This window comes from Elephas maximus, chromosome 5, assembly GCF_024166365.1.
Source record: "Elephas maximus indicus isolate mEleMax1 chromosome 5, mEleMax1 primary haplotype, whole genome shotgun sequence".
NCBI lineage: Eukaryota > Metazoa > Chordata > Mammalia > Proboscidea > Elephantidae > Elephas > Elephas maximus.
Genome location: NC_064823.1, coordinates 136,289,911 through 136,315,595, shown reverse-complemented (window position 1 = coordinate 136,315,595; position 25,685 = coordinate 136,289,911). Strand labels below are relative to the sequence as shown.

The following is a 25,685-nucleotide window of genomic DNA, read 5'->3' as shown; positions in this document are numbered from 1 at the left end:
GGTTGGCAGTTCAAATCCACCAGGCGTTCCTTGGAAACTCTATGGGGCAGTTCTACTCTGTCCTGAGGGTTGCTATGAGTCAGAATCGACTCAACGGCACTGGGTTTTTTTTTAACTTTTAGGAGAGGTTGTTCAGGATAGCTTTTTTGGTTTGTTTTTTTTACTCACAGAGTTCTTTCTGTTGCTTTTTGTGTAGTTTTAAAAGTATGGAAGTTTTCTCTCAGATATTTTCTGGTTGTTTCTCTTTCCTACTTTTATCCAGACCTTCTTCTTTCTCTCTACTATCCCTATCTGCTCAGTTTTTGTTACTCTACTAACATTTTCTTGTCAGTGTGGCATTATCCTGAGGGGAACCCTTGTTTGTTTTCAAGAATTCATAGGTACTAGATGGCTTCGATCTTATTAGACTTTTTACTGTGTTGTTGTTGTTAGGTGCCGTCGAGTCAGTTCCAACTCATAGTGACCTTATGTACAACAGAACCAAACACTGTCCAGTCCTGCGCCATCTTCACAATCATTGCTGCGCTTGAGCCCATTGTTGCAGCCACTGTGTCAATCCATCTCACTGAGGGTCTTCCTCTTTTTCATTGATTTTCTACTTTACCAAGCACGGGAGGATGGGGACTGGTGCCTCCTGATAACATGTCCAAAGTAGGGAAGCATCAATTCTTCTTTGATCTCCCTTATTCATTGTCTAAATTTTGCATGCACGTGAGTCAATTAAAAACACCATGGCTTGAGTCAGGCGCACCTTAGTCCTCGAAGTGGCATCTTTGTTTTTTAACACTTCAAAGAGGTCTTTTGCAGCAGATTTGCCAAATGCAGTATGTCATTTGATTTCTTGACTGCTGCTTCCATGGGCATTGAATGTGGCTCCAAGTAAAATGAAATCCTTGACAACTCCAGTCTTTTCTCTGTTTATCATGATGTTGTTTAACGGTTCAGTTGTGAGGATTTTTGCTTTATTTTGAGGTGTAGTCCATGGTGAGGCTATAGTCTTTGATCTGCATCAGTAAGTGCTTCAAGCCTTCTTTTTCAGTATTTAAGGTTGTGTCATCTGCATATCACAGATTGTTAATGAGTCTTTCTCCAGTCCTAATGCTGTGTTCTTCATATAGTCCAGCTTCTCGAATTATTTGCTCAACATACAGATTAAGTGTGGTGAAAGGATACAACTGTGATGCACACCTTTGCTGACTTTAAGTCATGCAGTATATCCTTGTTCTGTTTGAATGACTGCCTCTGGGTCTATGTAACAGTTTCCTCATGAGCACAATTAAGTGTTCTGGAATTCCCATTCTTTGCAATGTTATCCATAATTTTGTTATAATCCACACAGTTGAATGCCTTTGCGTAGTCAATAAAACACAGATAAACATCTCTCTGGTATTCTCTGCTTTCAGCCAAGACCCATCTGACATCAGCAATGATATTCCTCATTCCATGTCCTTTTCTGAAACTGGTTTAGGGCCTATACATTACTGTTATTGGATTGGGCAAAACCCCTCCCAGTTCTAGCTGCTGTTCTAAAATTGGCTTGTCATGTGTTTTAGGGCCTACTTGTTAATTATTTTACATTGTTTTGGTTTCAGATTCATCAGATATCCCATTGTTTCTCTTTACTTCTTCCCGCACAGGTCTTGTGGCTTTTGGTTTGTCCCCAGCTGCTTGTATTTGGGGATTGTAGGAAAATCTCATTGTCTGGTTTTATTGTAAATGTTTTCCATGGAATTTTGGTTTTGCTATCTGGTTGCTGTTTTTAATATAGAAATCAGGGAGATTAAAAAATTTACTGCCACCATTGCCATCTTCTCAGAAAGGGGTTGACTCCTGGAAGAGTTAGAAAGAGTGGAATAGAAAATAACTTTGAAATGTCTGACATGGAGGATCTGGTAAATGGTAATTTCATTCATCAAATTAAAAAATAAAAGAGGAGCAAGGTAATGAGTGAAAGAGAAGACCGATTCTTTATTTCTTAGGCTTGAAATGCTTATGAGATACACTAATAGAAATACATTCTGAAGAAAATGCTTCTTGAGTTTGGTAGAGAGACCTTGGTGTTGAAACATCAACACTTTCAGGGTAATTGAAGCCGTTATAAGGAGGAGAAATTATTATTTTCAGTAAAAATTACAGTGTAGAAGACTGGTAGAATAGAAAGCATACACTTAAAGAAGAGATGGTTATAAACAATAGTAAATACGAATTTTTATGTATTTTCCATAAATATGCCCAACAAATGCATGTGTGCCTTTAGTGGGAATCCAAAAAGGTAGGTACTATACAACCACCCATTTATATGGATGCAGTTGGGGGCCTATGTTTTTGGTCAGTAGGTGTTGTCATATATGTTGGGTATAATATTAAGAAAATGAATTTATAAAATCTGAGAACATTTCCTACTAGGTAAAGATGGTAAGTATTCATAAACTTCAAGTTTTTATATTTTGAGTGGCTACAATGTATTGTCACAGACCCTCTATTTTAAGAGGAGGTGAAAAAGTCTTCTCTCTTACGAGCTTTTCCAGATAATTCTTAGTTGCTCTGGCCTCAAAGAGGATTTTTCAAATGATAGTCACATTTTTTTTCCATTAATGTTAGATATCAACCCCCAAAATTTACTTTTAACTTCTGTCTTTTCCTTACTTTTTCTTTTTAAAAACTAGACCAGTCTTCAGAGACCTGAGATTAAACTTGAATCACTAAAAGAAGATATTAAGAAATTCTTTAAAATATCAGGTTTGTAAGTTGTTGTTTTTTCCCAACTCTTTAAGGCAAAATAGGGGAATGCTTTATTTGGATAGAATATTTTGTACCCAGGCTTCCAATTACTCTCTCATTCAGAGCCGTGAAAATGTCTGAGTAGGTATCTTTTTGGGGAGAATGAGAACTATCAGACATTTCAGTAAAATGATGCAAAAATTCAGAAAAACAATAGGGAATGACTGCTTACATTAATCAACCTTAAATACCAGTTTATCTTCCTAGTCAAAAAACATCCTGAATGTATTAGGTACTCATGCGTTAAATAACTTGTGCTTTTACTTTTCAATTGTGACTTTTTCTCCTCTACATTTTCAAAAAAAAAAAAAAGAAAATCTTAAATTTTTTTTTTGAGTGAGAAGAGAGGTCCCATAGTTCGTAGGTTCCCTGGCTAACTGGGCTAACTGGTGGTACCTCATCTGCTTCTGCTGACCAGGAGTTTACTGACCAGTTAATTATAACTAATGACTTGTGGTCTCTCTTTGTCAAGTACCTGGTTGTTTCTTGCCCTTCCCTTGATACATTTCCTCATAGTGTGAATAGTATAAGTATAACATCCAAAGATTTTGGCATTCTTTGAGCAAATTGATGGTAGAGGAGGAAATGTTCCTTCCATTTTAAGAAAATGGTGTAATAATTTTACTTAGAAAAAAAAAATACCATGTTAATGACTTTGCTACTTGTTATTAGACAAGAGATATGGTAAATAATTACTTAGGAATACTTAACGGAGCTCTGATGGTGCACTGGTTAAGAGTTTGACAGCTAACCAAAAAGGTCAGCAGTTCAAATCCACCAGCTGTTCCTTGGCAACCCTATGGGGTAGTTCTGCTCTGTCCTATAAAAACCAAAAAGCCAAACCCTTTGTCGTCGAGTCAATTCCGACTCATAGCGACCCTATAAGAAAGGGTAGAACTGCCCCATAGAGTTTCCAAGGAGCACCTGGTGGATTCGAACTGCCTACCTTTTGGTTAGCAGCCGTAGCACTTAACCACTACGCTACCAGTGTTTCCACTAGGGCCACTATAAGTCAGAATTGACTGAAGGGCAACAGGTTTCCTTTTCTTTTTTTTGGTTTTATTTTACACAGTGATTAGCAGTTGAGAAGGACTTTCATAAATGAGTGTGAAGTCAAATTTTTTGTGAGATTAATTATGATGTGTGTATTTTCTAAACTAATATGTTTGTATATTTCATTATTTTTTTTAAAAAAACAGGTTGGGAGAAGAAACTTCAGAATGCTGTTTATAGTGAACTGAGTGTGTGAGTTTTTCCCACCTATTCTGAGATACTGTTATGTCTAGCTATATTTACTTTGTAAGTAATGAAGTCATTATTGCTATGTGCACTCATTGTATTATTGGTCCTCTTTTTAGTACTTGTATAGCATTTCAAGTAAGTTAATACTGTTAAAAATTACTACAGTCTCGCCTTGACTGAGAATGGTGAATATGTGAGTGTTTTTTTTTAACAACCCAAAATTTTATATTACATTTCATTTATCCAGCATCATTGGAGAATAAGATAGTCTTCATAAGTTAATATTTCAGATAGCGGAAGTTTACCAACATTCTTTTTGTTGTTGCCATTGTGGATATTACCGTTTTCTGTATAAATAAATCATTCTAAACAATTTAACAGCTTTTGCAAAATTGATGTCATCATGAAGAACACCAGTGTTTTTGTTCATCTGGATTTGCTCTCAGGGTCTGTTGAGGTGTATAAGATTATTTGCCTTTAAAAAAAAAAAAGATCCAGAATGTTAACTTATGGAGTTTACTCAACTTTAAGCTTTCTATCAGTTATTATTGAGCACCTACCACATGCTAGGTGCTATGTTAAGCTCTGAGGATATACTGTAGAGCAATACACACAATTCCTACCCTCATGATGGACTTTGTAGTCTAATAGAGTTCTTACGTCTGCCTTTTTTTTTTTTTTAAACTGTTATCAGTGTGTGTGTGTCTCTAAGAGTTTCATTTTCAATTTGTCCCTTCTTATCTGCTGTTAACTAGGAAACAAGATAACTCAGCTTACCAGAACTGTTTCTAAAATAAAGAGACTCAGATGAAGGCCTGTGAACATGTACTTAGATACACATTTTATAATTAGTATTTGCTTCTTTGCTTATCACCATGTTTTCAGTTTGTTTTTGTACTTTTAAATAACATCATGTATAATGATATCTATTAATTGAATTTGACTGAGACCATACCTTTGATAGTACTAGTCACCAGAGGAATAGATACTTACGATAAGCGAGGTTTTAAACTCACAATATATAGTAGAGGTACCACAGATTGATTAAACTGATATAAACATGGTGATGTGTGTCTCTTACTATTACCTAGAAAGTGTATCATTTCAGTGTCTTTGTCTCTGATACTGTGGAATAAAAACATCTGTTGTATGTAATTCCAAACATGGGATTCTCATCTAAGGATGAGATGTCCTTGTTTTTGTGATCTAATGCATTCCTGAAAATTGGCCTGTGAGATAGACTGCCTTTTTATTTGATGGCAGGGACTGTATATTATTCATTGTCATGTCTTTGATATCGCACACAACAGGCTTTTAAAAGAAATTGTTGGTGTTTCCAAGGAGCCCGATAATACTCCTTTCTTTCCCACTTGGGTTCTGAACAAACAGAAATAAGATAAAACAGAAAGGCCCATGAGAAGTCAAAATTACACTTCTATTACTGATAAAGACTAGGTAAGGGCAACATAGCTTACTGTGAGAACAAATGAGTCTGTTAACTAAACCTTAGAATTAAATAGACTTACCTTGTAGTCAAATAGTACTAGATCAGGGCAAGCATGTTTATTCTTCCCAAATTTACCAGTTGGTAAGGCATTCAACCTCTTCTGGGGTGTAGTGAGCAAAGCCGTGGAGAGAGGCCAAGGATATTACAGTTACGGAACTGTGTTCACGTGGAATGGAACATCAGGAGTATGAAGAAGTGTTTCTTTCCCCCCTAACATAAATCAAAAGACTAAAGTGGGCTGTATTGTGTTGCATTTTTCATTGGCAGAAACCATTAGATAGTAAAGAAAGCAAAACATAAAGTAGGAATATTCATTAAGTAATATTAAATATTTAGAGCTGGGGAAAAACAACAAAAAACTCACTCTCAGGCCTAAATGGAGATGTGGCACATGAACTATGCAGATCATACCTAAAAATAGCTTATTCCCCTCAGTGGGCTCTTCCTACTTCAGACTGCCTACTTTGTTTAGTTATCTTTTCCATTCATTTTAAACAACGGTTATATATTTATTGCTGTGTTAATAACAATTTAATTTTATATTAATGATAATTTACAGTGATTGAATATTTTGTGCTAGGTACTATGCTAAATACTTTATATGCATTGCCTTATTTAACATAATTTTCATAACACCTTATGAAGTAGAATTTATTATTATCACCATTTTATAGAAGAGAAAACTGAAGCTTAGACACTTAAGTAACTTGCGCAAGATCATATTGCTAGTAAATGACGGTGCTAGGGTTTGAACTCCAGCTGTCTGATTCCAGTGCCCACATGTTTTACTACATCTCACATATGTCTATATCTTATTTCTTGATAAGAGTTTTGAAGCAAGACTTGTGTGTTATGTATTTCTTTTTGTATTTCCTATGAGTCAGAATCGACTTGGCAGCGGTGGGTTTTTTGTAATGGTATAACATCAAATAAATGATGTTAAGTCAGCAAGTAGTTATTGAGCCACTTATCAGTGCTCACACATTATAAATATTTGATGAATTGAGGAACCTCAGTGTAATTATTAACCCTAAACTTACTGTAAACATTTAACCAAGACAGTCATTACATACAAAATGAAAATGCACTGATTTGTTTCAGCCTTTACATACAAAATGAAAAAGACAATGTACTTCATTGTACTTTGTATAGCACAATTTATAAAGAATTAGATGACCTTTTCCCTTAAGGACCATAAACTAAAGAGGTAAATAAATCTTTTTAAAATCTTACCTGTATATGTACATGTTATAAAAACATATACCATAGTCTATTTATTAATATATGCAAGTGTCTACCATACCTTAAAGAGGTATGAACACTGAACAGTTGTGGAAGGGTTTTAAATGGAAGAATTTTATTGTTGTGAATATATATATATATAAAACACAATGTTTTTCAGGTGTATAATGTAGCAATGTAAATTATATTAATTATGTTGTGCAACCATCATCTATTGTTGGCAACTTTCCCATCAACATAAAAACTCCCTGCTTCCCAGACAATGGCTCCGCCTTCCCCCTTCCCTCTGCTCTGGTAACCACTAATAAATGTGCGTTTCTATATGTTTGCCTATTGTTATTTCATGTAAGTGAGATCATACAATATTTGTCCTTTTGTGATTGGCTTATTTCACTCAGCATAATGTTTTCAAGATTAGTGGAAGAATTTTAGACAGTGGATACCTTATTATACTAGACCGCAAGTTTGGATAAATCTTCACTGACATTCATGGCTTTTGCTGGACGGGTGCTCAGGGAGGGGACCTGGGTACCCCCAAAATGTCCTAATCATATAGTTTTCCTTTGCCCTCTTAATTTTAAATGTTACTGTGCACTTGCTATGTGTTATGCACTGAGCCAGGTGCTGAGTACAATGGACAAGCTAGACATTCTTTGCTTCCATGGAGCTCACAGTCTAATGGGGCCCCCAGACTTTGAAGAGGCAATTATAGTACAGCATAATAAGTGCTGTGGTAGGGGAAGCACAAGGAGCACATAGGAAAGGCACTTAACTCAGATTTGGGGATGTCATAGTGGCTAACCAAAGGTAATAATATTCAGGCTGAGACCAGAAAGGTGTGAGCTAGTCAAAGGAAGGAGTAGGGAAAAAAAGTGCTTAGAGGGAACGGCAAGCTCAGAGATTTGGAGGTGAAAAAGAATGTGGCACATTGGAGGAACAAAGAGTCTATATGGTTGGATGGTAGGGTGGGAAGGGGGCATGCTAAAAGATGATGTTAGATAGTGTTAGATGCCATTGAGTGGACTCCAACTCAATAGTGAACTTATGTATCACAGAATGAAATGTTGCCTGGTCCTACGCCATCTTCATGATCGTTAGCATGTTTGAATTCATTGTTGTGGGTATTGTGTCAATTCAGGGCTTTGCTGACTACATCCCAAGAGCACTTGGGTACCATTTTAGAATTTTAGCAGAGTAATGACAAAATAACATTTGCATTTTATTCATTCAACAGTGTATCAGTTATATAGTATGTGCCAGCCATTATGCTAGACACTGGAAATACAATCACTGGTAAATAAGGAAGATGTCATCCCTGGCAAACAGCCAGGCGTATTGGCAAACAGGTTGAAAACAGTCTGGAAGCAGGGGAGACTGCTTAGGAACATGCAGGCAAGAGATGATGATATAAGTTAGTGGCAGAAAGGGTAGAGAAAGCTGAGGATTATTTAGGGGGATTTGGTGATCTTTTGGGTGTTAAGAGGCAGGGGTCTCAGGTAATGTGCAGGTTTCTGTCCGTGGTTCCAATCTGACAACCCTCTGCATATTTCTAAATGTAAGCTCCATGAGAAGTTTTAGACTGTTTTGTTCATTCCTGTATCTCTGTTATCCTGAGCACTTAGTAAGCTCTTATTAAATATTTTTGAGTGAGTAAACACCTAACTTGATTTTGGTCATAATATTAATGACTTTTCCCTTGCCACTTTTTTTTTTTTATTTAATAAACTTTATTTTTTGGAGCAGTTTGAGGTTACAGAAAAATTGCACAGACAGTACAAAGTTCTTGTATACTCCTTACAGACGCACAACACATACACAGTTTCTCCTATTATTAACATTTTGCCTCAGTGTGATGCATTTGTTACAATTGATGAACCAATGTTGATGCATTGTTATTAACTAAAGTCTGTAGTTTATATTAGGGTTCACTCTTTGTATTGTATAGTCCTGTGGGTTTTGACAATGTATAGTGTCATGTGCCCACCATTACAGTATCATACAGAATAGTTTTACTGCCCTAAAAATCCTCTGTGTTGCACCTGTTTATCCCTCCCCTCCTTACCCAGAACTATTGACAATCACTGATCTTTTGAAATTTTTTTTAAGATGACTTCAGAGAACAGTTTTGATTTAAGCTTTAAGGTTTAAAGATTACCTCAGGGCAATAGTTGCAGGGATTGTCTTGCCTCAGTGACTCTAGAAAGTCTAGGTTCCATGAGAATTTGACATTCTGTTCCACATTCCCCCCCGCCCCACGGTTTGGTCAGAATTCTTCTATAGAATCTTTGATCAAAACATTCAGTAATGGTAGCTGGGCACCATCCATTTCTTTTGGTCTCATGGCAAAAGAGGGAGTTATTCATGGAGGCAGTTAGACACACAGTCCAGTTCCTCCTCCGATTCCTGACTTTCCTTCTTCCTCTGCAGCTCCAGGTGAATAGAGACCAATTGTTGCATCTTGGATGGCTGTTCGCGAGCTTTTAAGATCCCAGGCACTACACAAGCATTGCCACTTTTTTTTTACCTGTATTTTTGGATAAATTTCTTTGATCACTGAATAACTCTTAAGGTCATCAATGAATGCTCTCAAGTATCAATCCTAAATTTCTAAGTTTTATCACATTTAGAAATAATTACCATTAAAATGAAAGGATTTTAGAGTAGTATTTCATTATAAATCACATGTCCTTTACAAATGATATATTGGGCAGTGTGAGGTATATAGTTTTTAAACTATCTCGCACATAAGATAAAAATGCCAAGGTATCTAGAGATTATTTATGAGTGGGAAAATGTTATATAAGTACATGGAATGCAGATTTTAGTAGAAAAAATAATTTGCCAGAAGCAATCAAACAACATAGTGAAATGGTCTTATAGATTAGGTGGGATAGGTTGCCTTTTCCTATTCCAGAAGTGTGTCTTATGGACACTTGAGCCTTTTACGATTTGGTTCTGGAACAGGTGCAAGTGGTTTGGAATATCATTAACCCTTTACCTGCTACTGTCCCATTTGGACCAGAAATTTCACAAGAATTAGTCTGTGGATCTTGATTATTTGAGCATGTTTGTTTTGCTGTAGTACAAGCCCGATGACTAATTTCAATAGGAGTCATGTATTGTTGTGAAGGAGATTGGAACCTCTAAGTTAAGGTTGAACCATCGTGTTTTCCTATTGCCTTTTCTGTCTGTAACATCCTACCACTCTATGCCTCAGTCATGATGCTGCAACCATTCTGGCTGTTCCTGATCCATAAATACTCCAAACATTCCCACTTCTGGGTCTTGTGCTTGCTGTCACTCTTCCTGGAATATTCTTCCGCTAGATCCTGGCATGGTTGGCTTCTTCTCATTCATCTCTCAGTTCAAATATCTGTTCCCCTAGAGGTCTGGCTGTTTGGAAGCCCTGGTGTTGTAGTAGTTAGGAGCAACGGCTGCTAACAAAAAGATTGGCAGTTCGAATCCACCAGGTGCTCCTTGGTAACTTTATAGGGCAGTTCCACTCTAGCCTATACGGTCGCTGTGAGTTGGAATCGACTTGATGGCAACGAGTTTGGTTTTTGCTTTTGGTTTAGAGGTTTCCCTTACCACTCTAAGCCTCTTCTGTCTCATTACCCTGCTTTCATTTTCTCATAGCATTTGTTATTATCCAATATTATTCTATTTGTTTCTTTATTTTCCTAATTATCAGATCTCTTCACTAGAATATTAGGTCGGTGAGAACAGGAATATTGTCTTAATCACCACCATATACTTAGTACCTAGAATGGCTCAAATATTTGTTCACTAAATGAATCTGTTTTCTTAATAAAAATAATGTGTTTTTGTTATAAAATATAACATTTAGAAAACAGAATTTATTATACATTAAATTTTACTAAATTTGTTATTTTATGTATTATGTATTAAAACATAGCTGTTGTCAGAAACAACAATAATTTCAATTATATAAAAAAATATATATATAATTATTTGGACAAGGGCTGGAAGGAAACTTGGGGAAATGAAAAGAGTTGATATGTTGGTAAGTTAATAGATTTTTTTAACCTTAAAAATCCCTCTTAATGCTATAATATGCATATGCTAAAATTAGCAGTTATAACAATTTTCATGAGCATTTACAGAGCTAAGTAACTTTTAAATTACCTCAATTTATGGATTCAGATTATCAAATAATTTAACTTTTAACATGTAATTAAATTTCTAATCTAGTTTTAACCTAAAACTATGATACTAATAGTTTTACGTGTTTACACTAATAGAACTGCTAATTCATATTCCATTTCATTTACACCGTGGACTACAGAGGTAAGTCCTTTCTAACCGAGAGAGTTAATTAGCTGTCAAGAGTAATGCACACTACTTAGCTGCCTCTTTTTGCCCCTAGGTTTCCTTTACCTAGTCATCCTGCTGCGCCTCCCGAACATCTTAAAGAACCTTTGGTATACATGAGGAAAGCACAGGTTGGCTATTGTTCATTTTTATTATATTTTCCCTTGTATAATGTAAAGTGAAAGCTTCTTTCTGATGTCAGAAGTATATATTATTTATCACATGAAAAACTGGGTAGGAAGCACTAAAGTGATGTGAATAGCATTTGCATATCTTCCTTTTAATTTCTGTTGCTAAGTATCATACCTATTTAACTATATTAATCCTGAAAAACAGTAAGTAGAAGAAAAAAAAAATCATGTACCACACTGACATTGGAGTTCTGGTGGCACAGTGGTTAAGAGCTCAGACTGGTAACCAAAATGTCGACAGTTCGAATCCACCAGCTGCTCCTTGGAAACTGTACGAGGCAGTTCTGTGTTGTCCTATAGGGTCGTTATGAGTTGAAATTGACTCAAGAGCAACAAGTTTTTTGTTTGTTTTTATATTGACATCATCTTCCCTTAAAATTTTGGTGTTTGAAGCTAGTGTTACTGATACTGTATTTGAAATAGATTTAAAATATGATGAAAGTATTATGATGCAATCAGCTCCTCATGCCCTGTGGCATTAAAGGAATAAAACGGGAATGAACTGACATCATCTTCCCTTAAAATTTTGGCATTTGAAGCTAGTGTTACTGATACTTTATTTGAAATAGATTTGTTCTGACAGCAGGCTGTTACATACTAATTGTATTCTGTTATAGAAGTCAAATGAACCTGTTCTCTAAAATGGCCTGGCAACAACTAAAACTCATTTAAAAACAATAAAATAGAATAATTTAAACAGAAAAAAACTATAAGAAGGTGTTAAAATAGAGATAGAAATTTAGTAAGTTGTATTATGTGCTCCAAACTCTTTCAACTGTCCTTAGCCTTGGCACAGCATAGTCCACTTGCCTTTGAGGCATTATTGTTTGTTAATCTTCCTCAACAGTGACACTGCTCAGGAGTTTAATGGGCATCACAGTCAGAGTTGACCTTCATTCTCCATCGTAACCTCAGAAGTGGATATTTAAAAACTTTTTATTATAAAAATTTTCAGATGTATCCAAAAGAATGCCCATGAGCCCATCACCCAGCTTCAACAATTATCGTGGTGGTTCTGCTGCTCTTGAGAAACGTTCTGCTGCTTTAAGTTACCATGTTCTACAGCAGCGGATGCTAGGCAGATTTTTAACTTTTAATTTCATGAAAAGAACCTCAAAATTAGATAGTGAAAGGAGGCAATATAAGCAAAATATGGAGATATTTGAAGTAGTATGTCATATATATCTTTAGGTCATATCTTTTAGGACTAGACACCACACAATATGTATTATTGATTTGCTATAAAACATAACAGTTAATTCCTACATGTTTGAAAAAATTATTCAGTCTTTTGTTAAAAAGATATAAACTCAAGAAAATAAAACTAAAAAAGGTTGGGTCTAAATATTTTTTGATAAAATTTGAAAATTTCTGAAAGGTATAGAAACAGTATCATTTTTAGCATATTAGGTATAAGAAACAAAACACAAAGATTGGAGTCCTATCATGGCTGAAAGGAAGAGATAGGTAAATAATAGGTCTGTTCTTAAATCCTGCTAATGATTGCTGAGACTATATATGAATGGTAAGTGCATATATTATGTATATGTATGCTATTCCTTTCTTTTCTTTCTGAACTTACGTATTAAATCAGGGTTTAGTAAACTATGGTCCACAGACCAAACCTATCCTGCCACCTATTTTTATATGACTGCCAAGTTAAAGGAAACCCTGGTGGCATAGTGGTTAAGAGCTACGGATACTAACCAAAAGGTCAGCAGTTCAAATCTGCTAGGCGCTCCTTGGAAACCTATGGGGCAGTTCTGCTCTGTCCTGTAGGGTCGCTATGAGTTGGAATTGACTTGACATCAATGGGTTTGTTTTTTTGGCAAGCTAAGAATGTTTTGTGTTTTTTTTTTTTTTTACATTTTTAAATGGTTTAAAAATCAATAGATGAATGATATCTTGTGACACATGAAAATTATATGAAATTAAAATATGTTTTATTGAAAAATCGTCATGCATATTCATTTATATGTTCTCTGTGGCTGTTTCACTATGTAATGACAGAGTTGACAGTTGTGATAGAGACCTTATGGCCTGCAAAGCCTAAAATATTTACTGTTTGCCCCTTTACAGGAAAAGTTTGCCAACTGCTGCATTGAATTATTCATTCTTTGTAAGTGCTTTTTATTCTCAGCATATAGCACAGAGTCTAGAGCAAAGAAACGCCCTCAATAAATGTCTGTTAAAAAACTATTGATTCTTTAACCATGGTCATACCAATTACCTCCTCTACCAGTTAGTGTCTGCCTGCCTTCCTGTATTTGTTTTCTTCAAGATTTGTAGTTCTTCAGCTCCTTGTTCTCTTGGGCAGTTCTTTCTTCTTTGCAAGAAAGCTACCCAGCCTGGATCTCCTGGCTCCAATCCGTCATGCTCTTTCTTGCACCACGTAATCTCTTGCTTCATTGGACTTCCTCCCTGTCTGCCATTCTAGTCCTCAGCCTAGTCCCACCTCTGCAGTCTCCCCTCTCTGTTCTCCCAGATGGCTGAATTCTTTGGAGGGAAATCATATGTGTTCTGTTAGCAGTAAATCTCGTCTAAATTTATTTACCTTTTTAGCCAATCCTTTTATAATTCTTTTTTTCATTATATGCTTTCCAATTGGTTTGTCCCAAAGCTTTCCATGCCTGTGTAGTTCACAGCTCTGCCTCTCTCTCACTCATTTTTCACATTTGCCCCTTAACTTCATTAAGAATATTCAGATCATCTCATTCAAGTTTCCACAGCATTTTTTTTTCCTTTGCTGTCAGTCCTCTGTGATCAACTGTCTACTGTGCAATTCTTCTGTGAGGTCAAACTGAACATGTCTAAACTGAGCTTATTATGTTCTTCCTAAAATGAGGAATTCCTGACCTTATTTCTGTTAATAGGTTTCCGTCATTATTCCATTATTTCATCATTTACATTTCAAATATCTCTGATCTCAGTTTTCCATAGTCGAATAGTCATTAATTTCTAGAAATTATTTCTTTCTATGGTCTTATAGCCTTCTCTTCCTATTCATTACCAAGGCCATTGCCAATGTGATCACGGTGATGACGATGACGATGATGATATGATGACTATCTCTTATTAAGTACTTTGTTTCAGACATTGTACTTTAATTCACATCCTTGTCTTATTCTTACACTTAGACTGTTGTAATACATTTCCACTGATATCTCAACTTTCAATCTCCCTCCTTCTTCCTGTTGCCTTGTGTGCCCTCAGTACTGTTACCATTAACTACAGGCAAGGGAACCTGTATAATGTTATTGAAGAAATCTTCAATAACTCCCAGTTGTCTAATAAATGATGTTCCTACTCCAAAGCCCAGCATTTAAACTTCTTCACAATCTGTCCCCAACTTCTCCTTTTTCCGCTTTATCAATCTCTGATGGCCTATAACTGTACTCTGTCCATTGAAATAAATTATTTGCCTTTCCCTCTTATGTCTTTAACACTTTTCTTATTTTGTTTTCCTGTCCTGGAAATCAATCCCTTTCTGCTTGCTTTACGTGATAAAAAATCTTATCTATTTTGTGAGGCTCAACTCAAATGGCACCTCTGCTGCTATTACTGATTACCCCTGTTGAGAAGGATCTCTCCCTCTCTTAAACTCATGTAGCAATCTTTTTATGATTCTCATAACAAATTGCAGGGAGCACTGGTTGTGCAGTTGTTAAGTCCTTGGCTACTAACTGAAAGGTTGAACCCACCAGCCACCAGCCACCAGCCATGGGAGAAAAGACCTGGTCATCTGCTCTCATAAAGATTTTCTCTGACCTATATGGGGTCGCTATGAGTTGGAATCGACTTGATAGCAATAGGATGGTTTTTGGTTTGGTTTTCTCTCACCTGTAGGGTCACTATGAGTTGGAATTGACTGGATGGCAAGCAACAACATCACAGATTGCGGTCTATTATAGTAATCTGTACACATCTGACTTCTGTTGTAAGCTTCTTGAAAGCAATAACAGTTTTAAAACATTTTTGTATACTCATCGTATCTAGTACAATGATCTTTATGTAGCAGAAGCTGAGCAAGTTTATGTCAAATTAATAGTAAAGACGTTTTCCATGTCTTCTATTACTTGTTACAATATGGTTTTAAAAGATGTTTACTGACTGCCTACCAAGTAGAAGGTACTTTGCTGTGTGCTGTGGAGACTCAGAAATAGATTAGATGCAGATTCTGCCTTTGGGTAACTTCATAGTTTAGTAGTTGAGATAAGACCTCGACATAAGGAGCCGTAACACAAGGTAGAACGTGCTGTGTGCTGTGAGGAAGGCAGCTAGGAAGTTCTGAAGCAGTCCTGGGAAGGAGCTGGGAACAGGTGGCTTATCAGGTTGTTCTTTGTTCTCTGCAGTAGAAAAAAAAAAAAAATTAAATCCAGTTAGTGTTTCCTTCCTCTTTTTTATTCAATGAACATGTGGGAAGGCAATGCTTTAGAACTGCACCCTGAAAAAATTTGACTCCTTTTTAGTCTATAAAAGTTTTTTTTTTTTTTTTTTTTACTTCACTTAGCTCTTGATTGTGTCTTCAGAGTTGGAATTTAAGTCAGTTCTCGCAGTTTGTGGCAAGCTAGACTGGTACTTCATCTTCTGGGTTGGTGAGGGAGTGTAAGAAGCTGCCTCAGCATTTCCCAGAGTGTTTTCTGCTGAATACTAGCCTTGGGAGTTGTTCCACAAAAACAGTTCCATGGTCAAATCAGTTTGGGAATTCCTATTTGTGATTCACAATTCGTTTTATTATTTTTAATAGATTTTATTTTTCAGAAGAGTTTTAGATTTACAGAAAAATTGATAGCATAGAGTTCCCATGTACCCCACACCCAGTTTACTCAGCTGTTAACCTTTTACGTTACTGTAGTACGTTTGTTACAGTTAATAAATCAGCTCATTTATTGTTATCTACTAAAGTCCATACTTGATTCAGATTTCCTTAGTTTTCACCTAATGTCCATTTTCTGTTCTAGGGCCCCATCCCGGACACCACATTACATTTAGTCATTATGTCCTCTTGGATATGACAGTTTTTCAGACTTTTCTTGTTTTCGATGACCTTGCAAGTTTTGAGGACTAACTGGTCAGATGTTTTGTAGATTGCCCCTCTATTGGAATTTGATGTTTTTCCTATGATTAGACTGAGGTTATGGGTTTTTGGAAGAAGACCACTAAGGTAAAATACCATTTTCATCGTATCATATCAAGAGTATATACCGTATTTTTATGCAAATAACATGTTATACATTGTTTTGTGAACTGTGAAACCCCCCCACTGTTATTTTCATAAATGTGCTATACCAATTTTTTTTACATGCTGCTGAGTTGAATTTCAATTTTTTTTTTCTGTCCATTGGGGTACCTGTAGACACGGAGGTTTGGTTCCCAGCAGCAGACCCTCACCAGCTTATCCTCAAATTACTAAAGCAGCCCCTCTCCCAGCAGGATTCCTTCCTTGCTCTGTAAACCCCTTTCTCCAATGCAGGAAGAAATCACTTTTTCGACCCAGGAATTAGTCCATGCTAGGACGACTGGCCCCAGCCGAGGAATTGCATGGGTGTGCGCACCCCAGGCCAACCGGCCACTCAGGCGGGGGAGGCCAGCATGCTGCATGCAGTCCGGTGCATTCCGCCCCACTGTCTGGTTGGCTGGCCACGGTGCTTGGGCCGTTTGACTCTTGCGTCTGCTCGGCCACCGCGTTGTGGGCGTGGCAGCCGCAGGTGCAGAGGGCTCGCAGGTCCCTCACTCGAATGAGACAGGTATGACTGGCCTCCAGGGCACCATGAGGCCAGGGCAGTTCATACCCTCACCTGCACTGTCCTGCCACCAGGCTTCACGTGGGGCTGGCACCACGGGCCAGGCTCAGGCACTAGCCCATCGTGGGACCAGCCAGTGCTCGGGCCATGGCGGTTGAGCGCAGCCTTTTTCCAGACCCTCAGTCCGTTTACGGCGCTATCCACCTGGGTGCAGATTGGCTATAAGGACCCCTACCTCTCTCAGGCCCAGCCACAAACTGCCCCAGAGCAAACGCAAAGTTTCAGTTGTTTATTTTCTGATTACTAGGGTGCTGCCAAAATCTATGACTTCTTGACCATGGGTTTTACCTTTTCATACAAATTTGATCAAAAGTAACATTTTCGAACTATCGAATGAGGGCGAAATTCACTTCCTGCAGTGTCACGAGACATGCACAATGTATGTGTGGGCGTACTGTGCCAGAACTTTTTTGCACAATTTTGACATTTCCACGTGTCGTATGTGTGTGCGCGTTATTTACGTGGGCAAGCTAGTTGGAAAAAACACGGCACTACCAACATGATTTATCACTGTTGCTGTTGACCTTGATCACCTGTGTAGAAACACAAGGTAGTGTTTCTACACTCTGGGTTCCTCCACTGTGAATTTGCTCTTTTTTCTCTTGTTCCATACTGTACTCTTTGAAAGCAAGTCACTATGTGTAGCCCATACTTAAGAAGTGGGAAGTTATGCTCCACCTCCTTGAGGAAGGAGTATCTATGTAAATAATTTGGAATTCTGCAAGGGTGAGATGCGCCCATTTATTTATTCAATCATTTATTTATATCGTGTTCATGGGTATTTATTTTATACTTTGGGTTTTAATCCAATGTTTCTTTGTTGCTCACAATTTATTTTAGCATGTTAAAGGCTTAGAGACTTTCTGCAGCAAAGAAAACTTTCATTTTATTTAATCAAATGTTGCTCAAACTTACTTGACCATGAAACCTTATTTTCATGTAAAATACATTGGAAACTACTTTTGCTACACCTTTCAGAGAACGTAGTGTTTGAAGAAGTTGATATACGGTCTGATAAATTTAAGTACAGAAGTTTTCTTGAGACATAATATTGGTGAGCAGCACATAGAGCTGTAATTTCATGCCAGGCACCATTCTAGTGCTTTACATGTATTAACTAATTTAATACTTAAGATAACCGTATAAGGCGAGTTACTCTTAGGATCTTAGATAGGTTGATTTCACAGAACTAAATAAGCGATAGAGCTGAGATTTGAATCTGGACAGGTTCAAAGAGCCTGGCTCCAGAATCTTCAATTTTAACCTGATGATATTTATCCTTTTTCGTTATCTAGTCCAGAAATGCCCAGGCAAAATCAAGGTATTGTTGACATTACCCTGTTCTCCATCAATCCAGTAACCTTAGCAAAAATGGAAATTTGTTAGGTTTATATTTCTTGATTTCTTGCCCCCTGCCTAAGTGGTCTCTCTGCCTTCTGTCATTCCATTTCTTAAAACTCTTCCAAGACTTTCTGAATAAAGCTCAAATTCCTTACCGTGGCTTACAAGGCTGTATATGATCTCGCCCTCCTTTACCTCTCCAGTCTCATCTCTTGCCTCCTCACACTGCCCAGCCCCTGCCACCACATGCATATGCATTCTCTCTATAATCATAGTTGACCTCCTCAGGTTGTTCCAGAAGGAGAATCTTTGCTCATGTTGTTGGCTTGTACCTAAAACTGCCTCCTCCTAATGCCATCTATTTCTGGCTAACTTCTGGTATCCTTTAGTGTCATGTTAGGTGATAGTTTCTTTAGGAAGCCTTTTCTGACCCCCAGATCTCAAATTGTACTCTTCCTGTGGTTCCTGTCCTTCACACAGGAGGCAGCTTGTACTCCCTACTGCAAGAGTTAGATTGTATCTTCACCTAGATTCTGTAGTCTCTGTGAAGCAGGACCATGGTGCCCCCAACATCTGGCACAGTGCCTGGCCCATGGGTACATGCTCGATAGAATTTTTTTTTTTTTTAAATGATGAGCGAATTGAATAAACGATGGAGAAGATTCCTCCCTAGAAAATATTCATGCTGTTTTGCCTAGTAAATTCTACTCCTAGAACCTTAAGGAAAGAATCAGAGAAACAGAAACTTATATTCATAGTAATAGTAAAAAATTTCAAAGACTGTAAATGGTCAACAATAGGGCTTGCCAAAATTAAACGAACGAACAAAAAAGCCAAACCCATTGCCATCAAGTTGATTCCAGCTCATAGTGACTTTATAGGATGGAGTAGAACTGCTGACTTTTTGGTTAGCAGCCGAATGCTTAACCACTGCACCGCCAGGGCTCCAAGATTAAACATGGTACGTCCAAAAGACAGTATTATACATCCATCAACAATGTCACTTTTAAAGAAATATAATGAAATAGGAAAATGCATGCAATATAATCTTAAACTGAAAAGCAAAATACAAAACAGTGTAATTCCACTTTAATGAAATGTATATGTGTGTGTATCTGTATACACACATATGTCTCAATTTACATACATATACATGTGTAGAAAAAAGAAAAAAGGGAACAAAATATTAGTTTTTTTTTTGGTTAGTGGAATTTATGGGTGTTTATTATTTTATTCTTTATATATTTTTCTGTTTTTTAAATTGTCTACAATAAAAAAGTGTTACTTTTAAAATCAGAAAAGAATTACTAAAATGTTTTTCTGTTGGCTAGCTGGGTTATAGTTATTTTGTTTTGATTTTTGTCAGTGTAAAGAAAATAATTTGTTAATTTTATGGGTCTTTTTACATGCTGTATAGTTATTATATGGTTTTAAAAGACTTATTTACTTTCATTATTAAAAAAAGTAGCAAGGTGATCACAGATACCTGTCTAAAAGATTTTAATACAATTGCAATTCTTTTATAAATCTTTTGTCTCTTCTGGCTTAGAAATTACCTTATTTATAAAACTCTTAAAATCCTGTGAGTTAATACAATAGATTCCAATTATTGTGGAAACTTATTTGGAGGCAACAATAATTTCATTTAGAGAGGATATGGGTTTTGGTAAAGGTAAATGTCTTCCTACTTAAACATTTTTAAATGTAAAAGACCATTCATTGTCCTTTTAACTAACATTTTAAAGCATTTTATTTACTTTGAAATTTTTGGGGGGACTAGAAACTTTCTTTTTGTTTTGTATTATTGCACTATTACTTTTCAATAATTTATTTGCAAGTCCCACTTCTTTTTTTTGGTGCCAAGTGAACATTGCAATTTGTATTAAAACAATAACAGGAATAGTCAAGATTTTTTTTTTTTTTGAGCATTTATTTTTGAGACTTAGGGTTTATTTATTCACTTCCACAAATAGAACTGAGAAAAATGAAGCATCTATAAAATTGGAACTAGAGTGGACTTTCAAGTTTATCTAGTCCAACCTTCAGGCAAGTGGTCATCTTCTTTTGCTCAAGTACTTCTGGAAACAGGTAGCTCATGATTTTACCAAATAAACCATTTAGGTTAAATCTTTCTGCTTGTTGAAAAGTTTCTTTCATTTATTAAATAGTCATTGTAACTTGTATTCACTGGTCCTAGTTTTGTGCTTGGCACATAGAAGGCATTCAATATAAGGTAGTCAGTGAGTCAGTGACAAAACAATGAATGAATGCCGCTCAAGATTAGAGTTCTTGAGTGTACAGGTATGCGCCGCATAACATCCGTTCAGACGGCCTCCAACCGCAGGCACATCCTTGGTCCCGTAAGGTCATAATGGGGTTCATAAATACTGATCAGAGATTGGAACGGAGCAGATGTACCTTGCTAAGTACTGTAGATCCTATCTGTGTCTCACTTGCTTTCCAGATCCTGCCCTGGAGTTGTGTGGGGAAGGGGTCCTGGTGCTCATTCTTGGCTGCCTGTCCCACTGTGCTTGCCTCAGGCAGGAACCACGCAGATGCTGCCGGAGCTGCCGAGGGGGATACCCAACTTGGCCAGGGCGCCCTGCATGTCACACCTGGGCCTGACACCATGGTTCCTTCTGTGGTGGCAGCAGTTGAACAGTCTGGGCTATGGTGGTGGTGGGAGGAGGAGCTGGAAAGGCAGCTGAGAGAGGAGGTGGAGGTGGAGGAGGGGTGGGCAGGGCTGAAGAGTTTAAACCCTATCATGGGGAGCAGGGAAGGCAGGTAAGGAGGAAGGAAGGGAAGGGAACTGGTGGCACACCCAAAGGTGGCTGGCTGGACTGCACGTATCAGCCACAGTGGGGGCCAGGCACAGCTCTTGGAAACCAAAAGATGGCCATGCAGGACCTACAGCAGCAGAGCCAAAGTTTTCAAGCAGCCCCTTGGTGCAGTGGCGACAACACGAGTCCTGAGCCTGCCTGGTGACCATCCTGGATGCCTCTCTCCTGTGTATAATATGGTGTTCACACAGTGTCCAAATCACATAACATCCTGTTTCACACAATGTATTGTGGGCACTAAACAATGTATACTTGTAAAATAATTTCTGAGAATGGAAACAAAAACAATACTAGAGATTTATTATTCAATCAATGATTTGTGGATCAGGGAACACACAGCCTAAACCATGTGTTCCAATGAAATGTGTGATAGCATTGGGGCTAATATAGTCAGAGGGGAGCAAAAAGAGTCCAAGAAGTCCAGGCAGCTTTAGCCAATTTTTCAGAGGTTCATTAAAATGTTCTTCAAAATCCTTTCTTTGAAATGTTAGTTTGCTTAAGAAGACAAATTTTTTTTTTTTTTTTTTGAGATGGGATAGTCTGTGCCTACCTAGTGAAGGCAGATGACCACGCTTCTGCCTGTCTGGAATGCAGAAGTTAAAGAGCAGGAACTGTTGATGATACGTGAATCTACAGAAAGAGGCTAATTATTATTTCTCAAAGTTAGGTTACTTAAACTTTTGCCCTGTGAAACTAGGTAGTAGCCATGTTCTTCCCACATGGCATAAGGGATTCCATGTTGGTTTTAGCTTCCACAGCCACTTGAGGCAACCTAAAGGATGACCAGCTTGAAAGCAGCCATGTGCTTCTTCATCTTGGGATTCCCCCCATTGTCAGAAAATGCTATGGAAATGACTTCTTTGACCATCTGACTGAGGTTCTTTTAAGAGTTACCTCAGAAGAGCCCTGCCTGCTCATTGTATCATAGCTCATGGAACAGGAGTTGGAAGGACATGACCAACCACTGGGATCAGTTTTCTTACATTATTCTTAGGATTTTCCATAAAGTGTTATGTGTTCCAGTGACAACTAGAAGATTTGTTATCTAGCCTATTTATATATCTCCTGTTTCTTTGCTTATTCTTTCATGTTCTTTCTGTGGTTTATGACATAATGGACTGATATACCACTTATGGACATGTGCAACCTGTCCCATATTATTTGTGTATCTGTCTTTGTTAAATCATTTCAGGAGGTAGCATATGTTCAAGAACCGATGGTACTGAAGGAAGAGGTCCAAGCTGCACTGAAGACATTGGTGAAAAAGAAGGTTTCAGGAATTGACGGAATGCTAATTGAGATGTTTCAGCAAACGCATGCAGCACTGGAGGTACTTACTTGTCTATGCCAAGAAATTTGGAAGGCAGCTACCTGGCCAAATGACTGGAAGAGATCCTTATTTATGCCTATGCTAAAGAAAGGTGATCCAACAGAATTTGGAAATTATTGAACAGTATCAATAATATCTCATGCAATAAAATTTTGCAGCAGTACATCAATAAGGAATTACCAGAAATTCAAGCCTGATTCAGGAGAGGACGTGGAGTGAGGGATGTCATTGCTGATGTCAGATGGGTCATGGCTGAAAGCAGAGAATACCAGGAGGATGTTTACCTGTGTTTCATAGACTATGCAAAGCATTCGACTGTGTGGATCATAACAAATAATGGATAACATTGCGAAGAATGGGAATTCCAGAACACTTAATTATGCTAATGAGGAGGCTATACATAGACCAAGAGGCAGTTGTTCTAACATAACAAGGGCGTACTTCGAGGTTTGAAGTCAGGAAAGGTGTGCGTTAGGGTTGTATCCTTTCACCATACTTACTCAACCTGTATGCCGAGCAAATAATCCCAGAAGTTGGACTGTATGAGGAAGAACTCAGCCTCAGAATTGGAGGAAAACTCATTAATAACCTGTAATATGCAGATGACATAATCTTGCTGGCTGAAAGTGAAGAGGACTTGAAGCACTTACTGATGAAGACCAAAGACCACAGCCTTCAGTATGGGTTATACCTCAACATAAAGGAAACAAAAATCTTCACAACTCGACCAGTAAGTGACATCATGACAAACGGAGAAAAGATTGGAGTTGTCAAGGATTTCATTTTACTTGGATCCACAATCAACACCCATGGAAGCAGCAGTTGACGTATTACACTGGGAAATCTGCTGCAAATGACCTCTTTAAAGTGTTGAAAAGCAAAGATGTCATGCTAAGGACTAAGGTGCACCTGACCCCAGGTGTGGTGTTTTCAGTTGCCTCATATGCATGTGAAAGCTGGACAATGAATAAGGAAGATTGAAGAAGAATTTAAGCCTTTAAATTATGGTGTTGGTGAAGAATATTGAATATACCATGAACTGCCGAAAGAACGAACATCTGTCTTGGAAGAAGTACAGCCAGAATGTTCCTTAGAGGCAAGGATGGCAAGACTTTGTCTCACATACTTTGGACATGTTATTAGGAGGGATCAGTCCCTGGAGAAGGACATCATGCTTGGTAGAGGATCAACGAAAGAGAGGAAGACCCTCAATGAGATGGATTGACACAGGAGCTGCAGCAATGGGCTCAAGCATAACATTGATTGTGAGGATGGCGCAGGACTGGGCAGTGTTTTGTTTCTGTTGTACATAGGGTTGCGATAAGTTGGAACTGACTCGACAGTGCCTAACAACAACAACATCTGCCTTAGTCTCCCCACCCTACCACAAAAATGAAGTGTTTCTTAAAGGCAGGAATGATGTTTTATTCATCTTTAGTGGCATGTGCTTTATAGGTGTCCAATAAATATTTTTGAATATTTGTCTTTTTATTATTTTAAAACTCAGATGTTACACTTAATTTCTGTTCTGGCCATAAAAATCCCCGTTTTTCTGAATTGGATATTCTTTTCCTCTTTCCCTCCTCTCATTTTTTAGTTTTGTCCTTTGGATATTTCTAAATTTCTATCTCTTGCTTTAGTATTGGTATAGAAAAAATTATAGTCAAATAAAGAATTGGTCATCATTGCCTCAGGTCTGAATAGTCTAGCTCATTCTGCTCTCATGTGTGCCCTTTTAAAAAACGTTTCCTTAGTTGTAAAATGAGGATAATGGTACACATCTAATAGGATTAATAAACTAGCCTTGTAAATACATGGAAATCACACAACTCTGTTTCCTAAACCCTTTTCATTCAGATATTTTCTTCTGACATCTAATTTCTTTTGTGTGTAACTTTTAAAAACCATTTTCTCTTTAAAGCTGTACATTGAAATTCTTTGTAGAGTGGGGTATATCCTTTAGGAGAGCTATGATTAATCATTTACAGAGTGTATCATAGAAAACACTTGAATGAGATGTTTTCGCAAAAATAATTTTTAAAGGATAAGTTAACATGTTTAAGAATATCTTGTCAAGGTGTCATTCCAAAAGTCATCTTGAAGTTTCTATTTTGAATGACGTTCATGTTTGAGTTTTTAGTAGGTTTCATGCTGTATTAATATTGTGTATTGCAGTCTTGAAAATATGTACAATATACACTAGGAGCCATACACTGATGCCTATTGTGACTTTAATTTGGCTTTTATTTCAGAGAACTCTTGTCTTTTGATCAGTTCAGGAGCAATTTTCCTGAGTAGTTGAAAATGAGAACATTTGGAACTATAATTCAATAGTTAGCTAATTGGTTCTTTTTATTCTAGGAGAAATAAGAATTTAGGGGCTGAATTTTTAATATTTATATAAATTTTCTTTTTATAGTAATGATTTAATTAGGGTTTTGATGTTGTTTTTAAGCCAGCCTTTTCTCACTTGCTCATCCTACAATCTCAGGTGAGAGAAGGCTTATTAGAGGAAGTGATATTTAAGCTGAGACCTGAAAAGTGAATAAAATTTATCCAGGTAAAATGGGTCGGGAGTAGGTTGTTTTATTATAATTAATGATTGATCATGAACAAGGTACCCAAATGTATTTTAAGTCTTGGATATAAGACAACTATTTACAGTGAAAGGAGAAAATTGAAAACAAGACAGTAAATAAACCAGGAGTTAGTTTGGGTATATTTAATGCAATTGATTATTATTTTATTCTTGAAAATCTCTTTCTGTATATTCAGTAAACTAAATTTTTTTTTTAAACCTTATACATTCCACCATCTTGTCTTAGTTGCTAGTGCTGCAGTAACAGAAATACCACAAATAAGTGGCTTTCAAACACAAAAAATTAATTTTCTCGCAGTTCTAAAAACTAGGTTCTAGAGGCTAAAAATCCAAATCGGCATCTCGACCATGTCAATTCCTTCTGTGGCCTCTCTCGTAGTTTCTGGCGACTGCCAGCAATCTTTGGTGTTCCTTGGTGTCTGTCTTCTCCCTGTGTCTCTGTCTATTCTGCTTTTTTTTTTTTTAAATTCTGCTCT

The 25,685-nt window shown here is 37.2% G+C and overlaps 1 protein-coding gene across 2 annotated transcripts in view; it reads left to right on the top strand.

The window, feature by feature from the left end:
* TBC1D19 (TBC1 domain family member 19) overlaps positions 1-25,685 on the top strand; it is a 165,566-nt gene that overhangs the window by 30,067 nt on the left and 109,814 nt on the right. The window contains exons 2-4 of one of the 2 annotated variants that reach the window (XM_049886400.1): positions 2,667-2,739; positions 3,981-4,026; positions 11,160-11,235. In XM_049886400.1, the coding sequence (XP_049742357.1) occupies positions 2,667-2,739; positions 3,981-4,026; positions 11,160-11,235 (195 nt within the window). The remainder of the gene's footprint in view (positions 1-2,666; positions 2,740-3,980; positions 4,027-11,159; positions 11,236-25,685) is intronic. The other variant, XM_049886401.1, reaches the window with a different exon arrangement.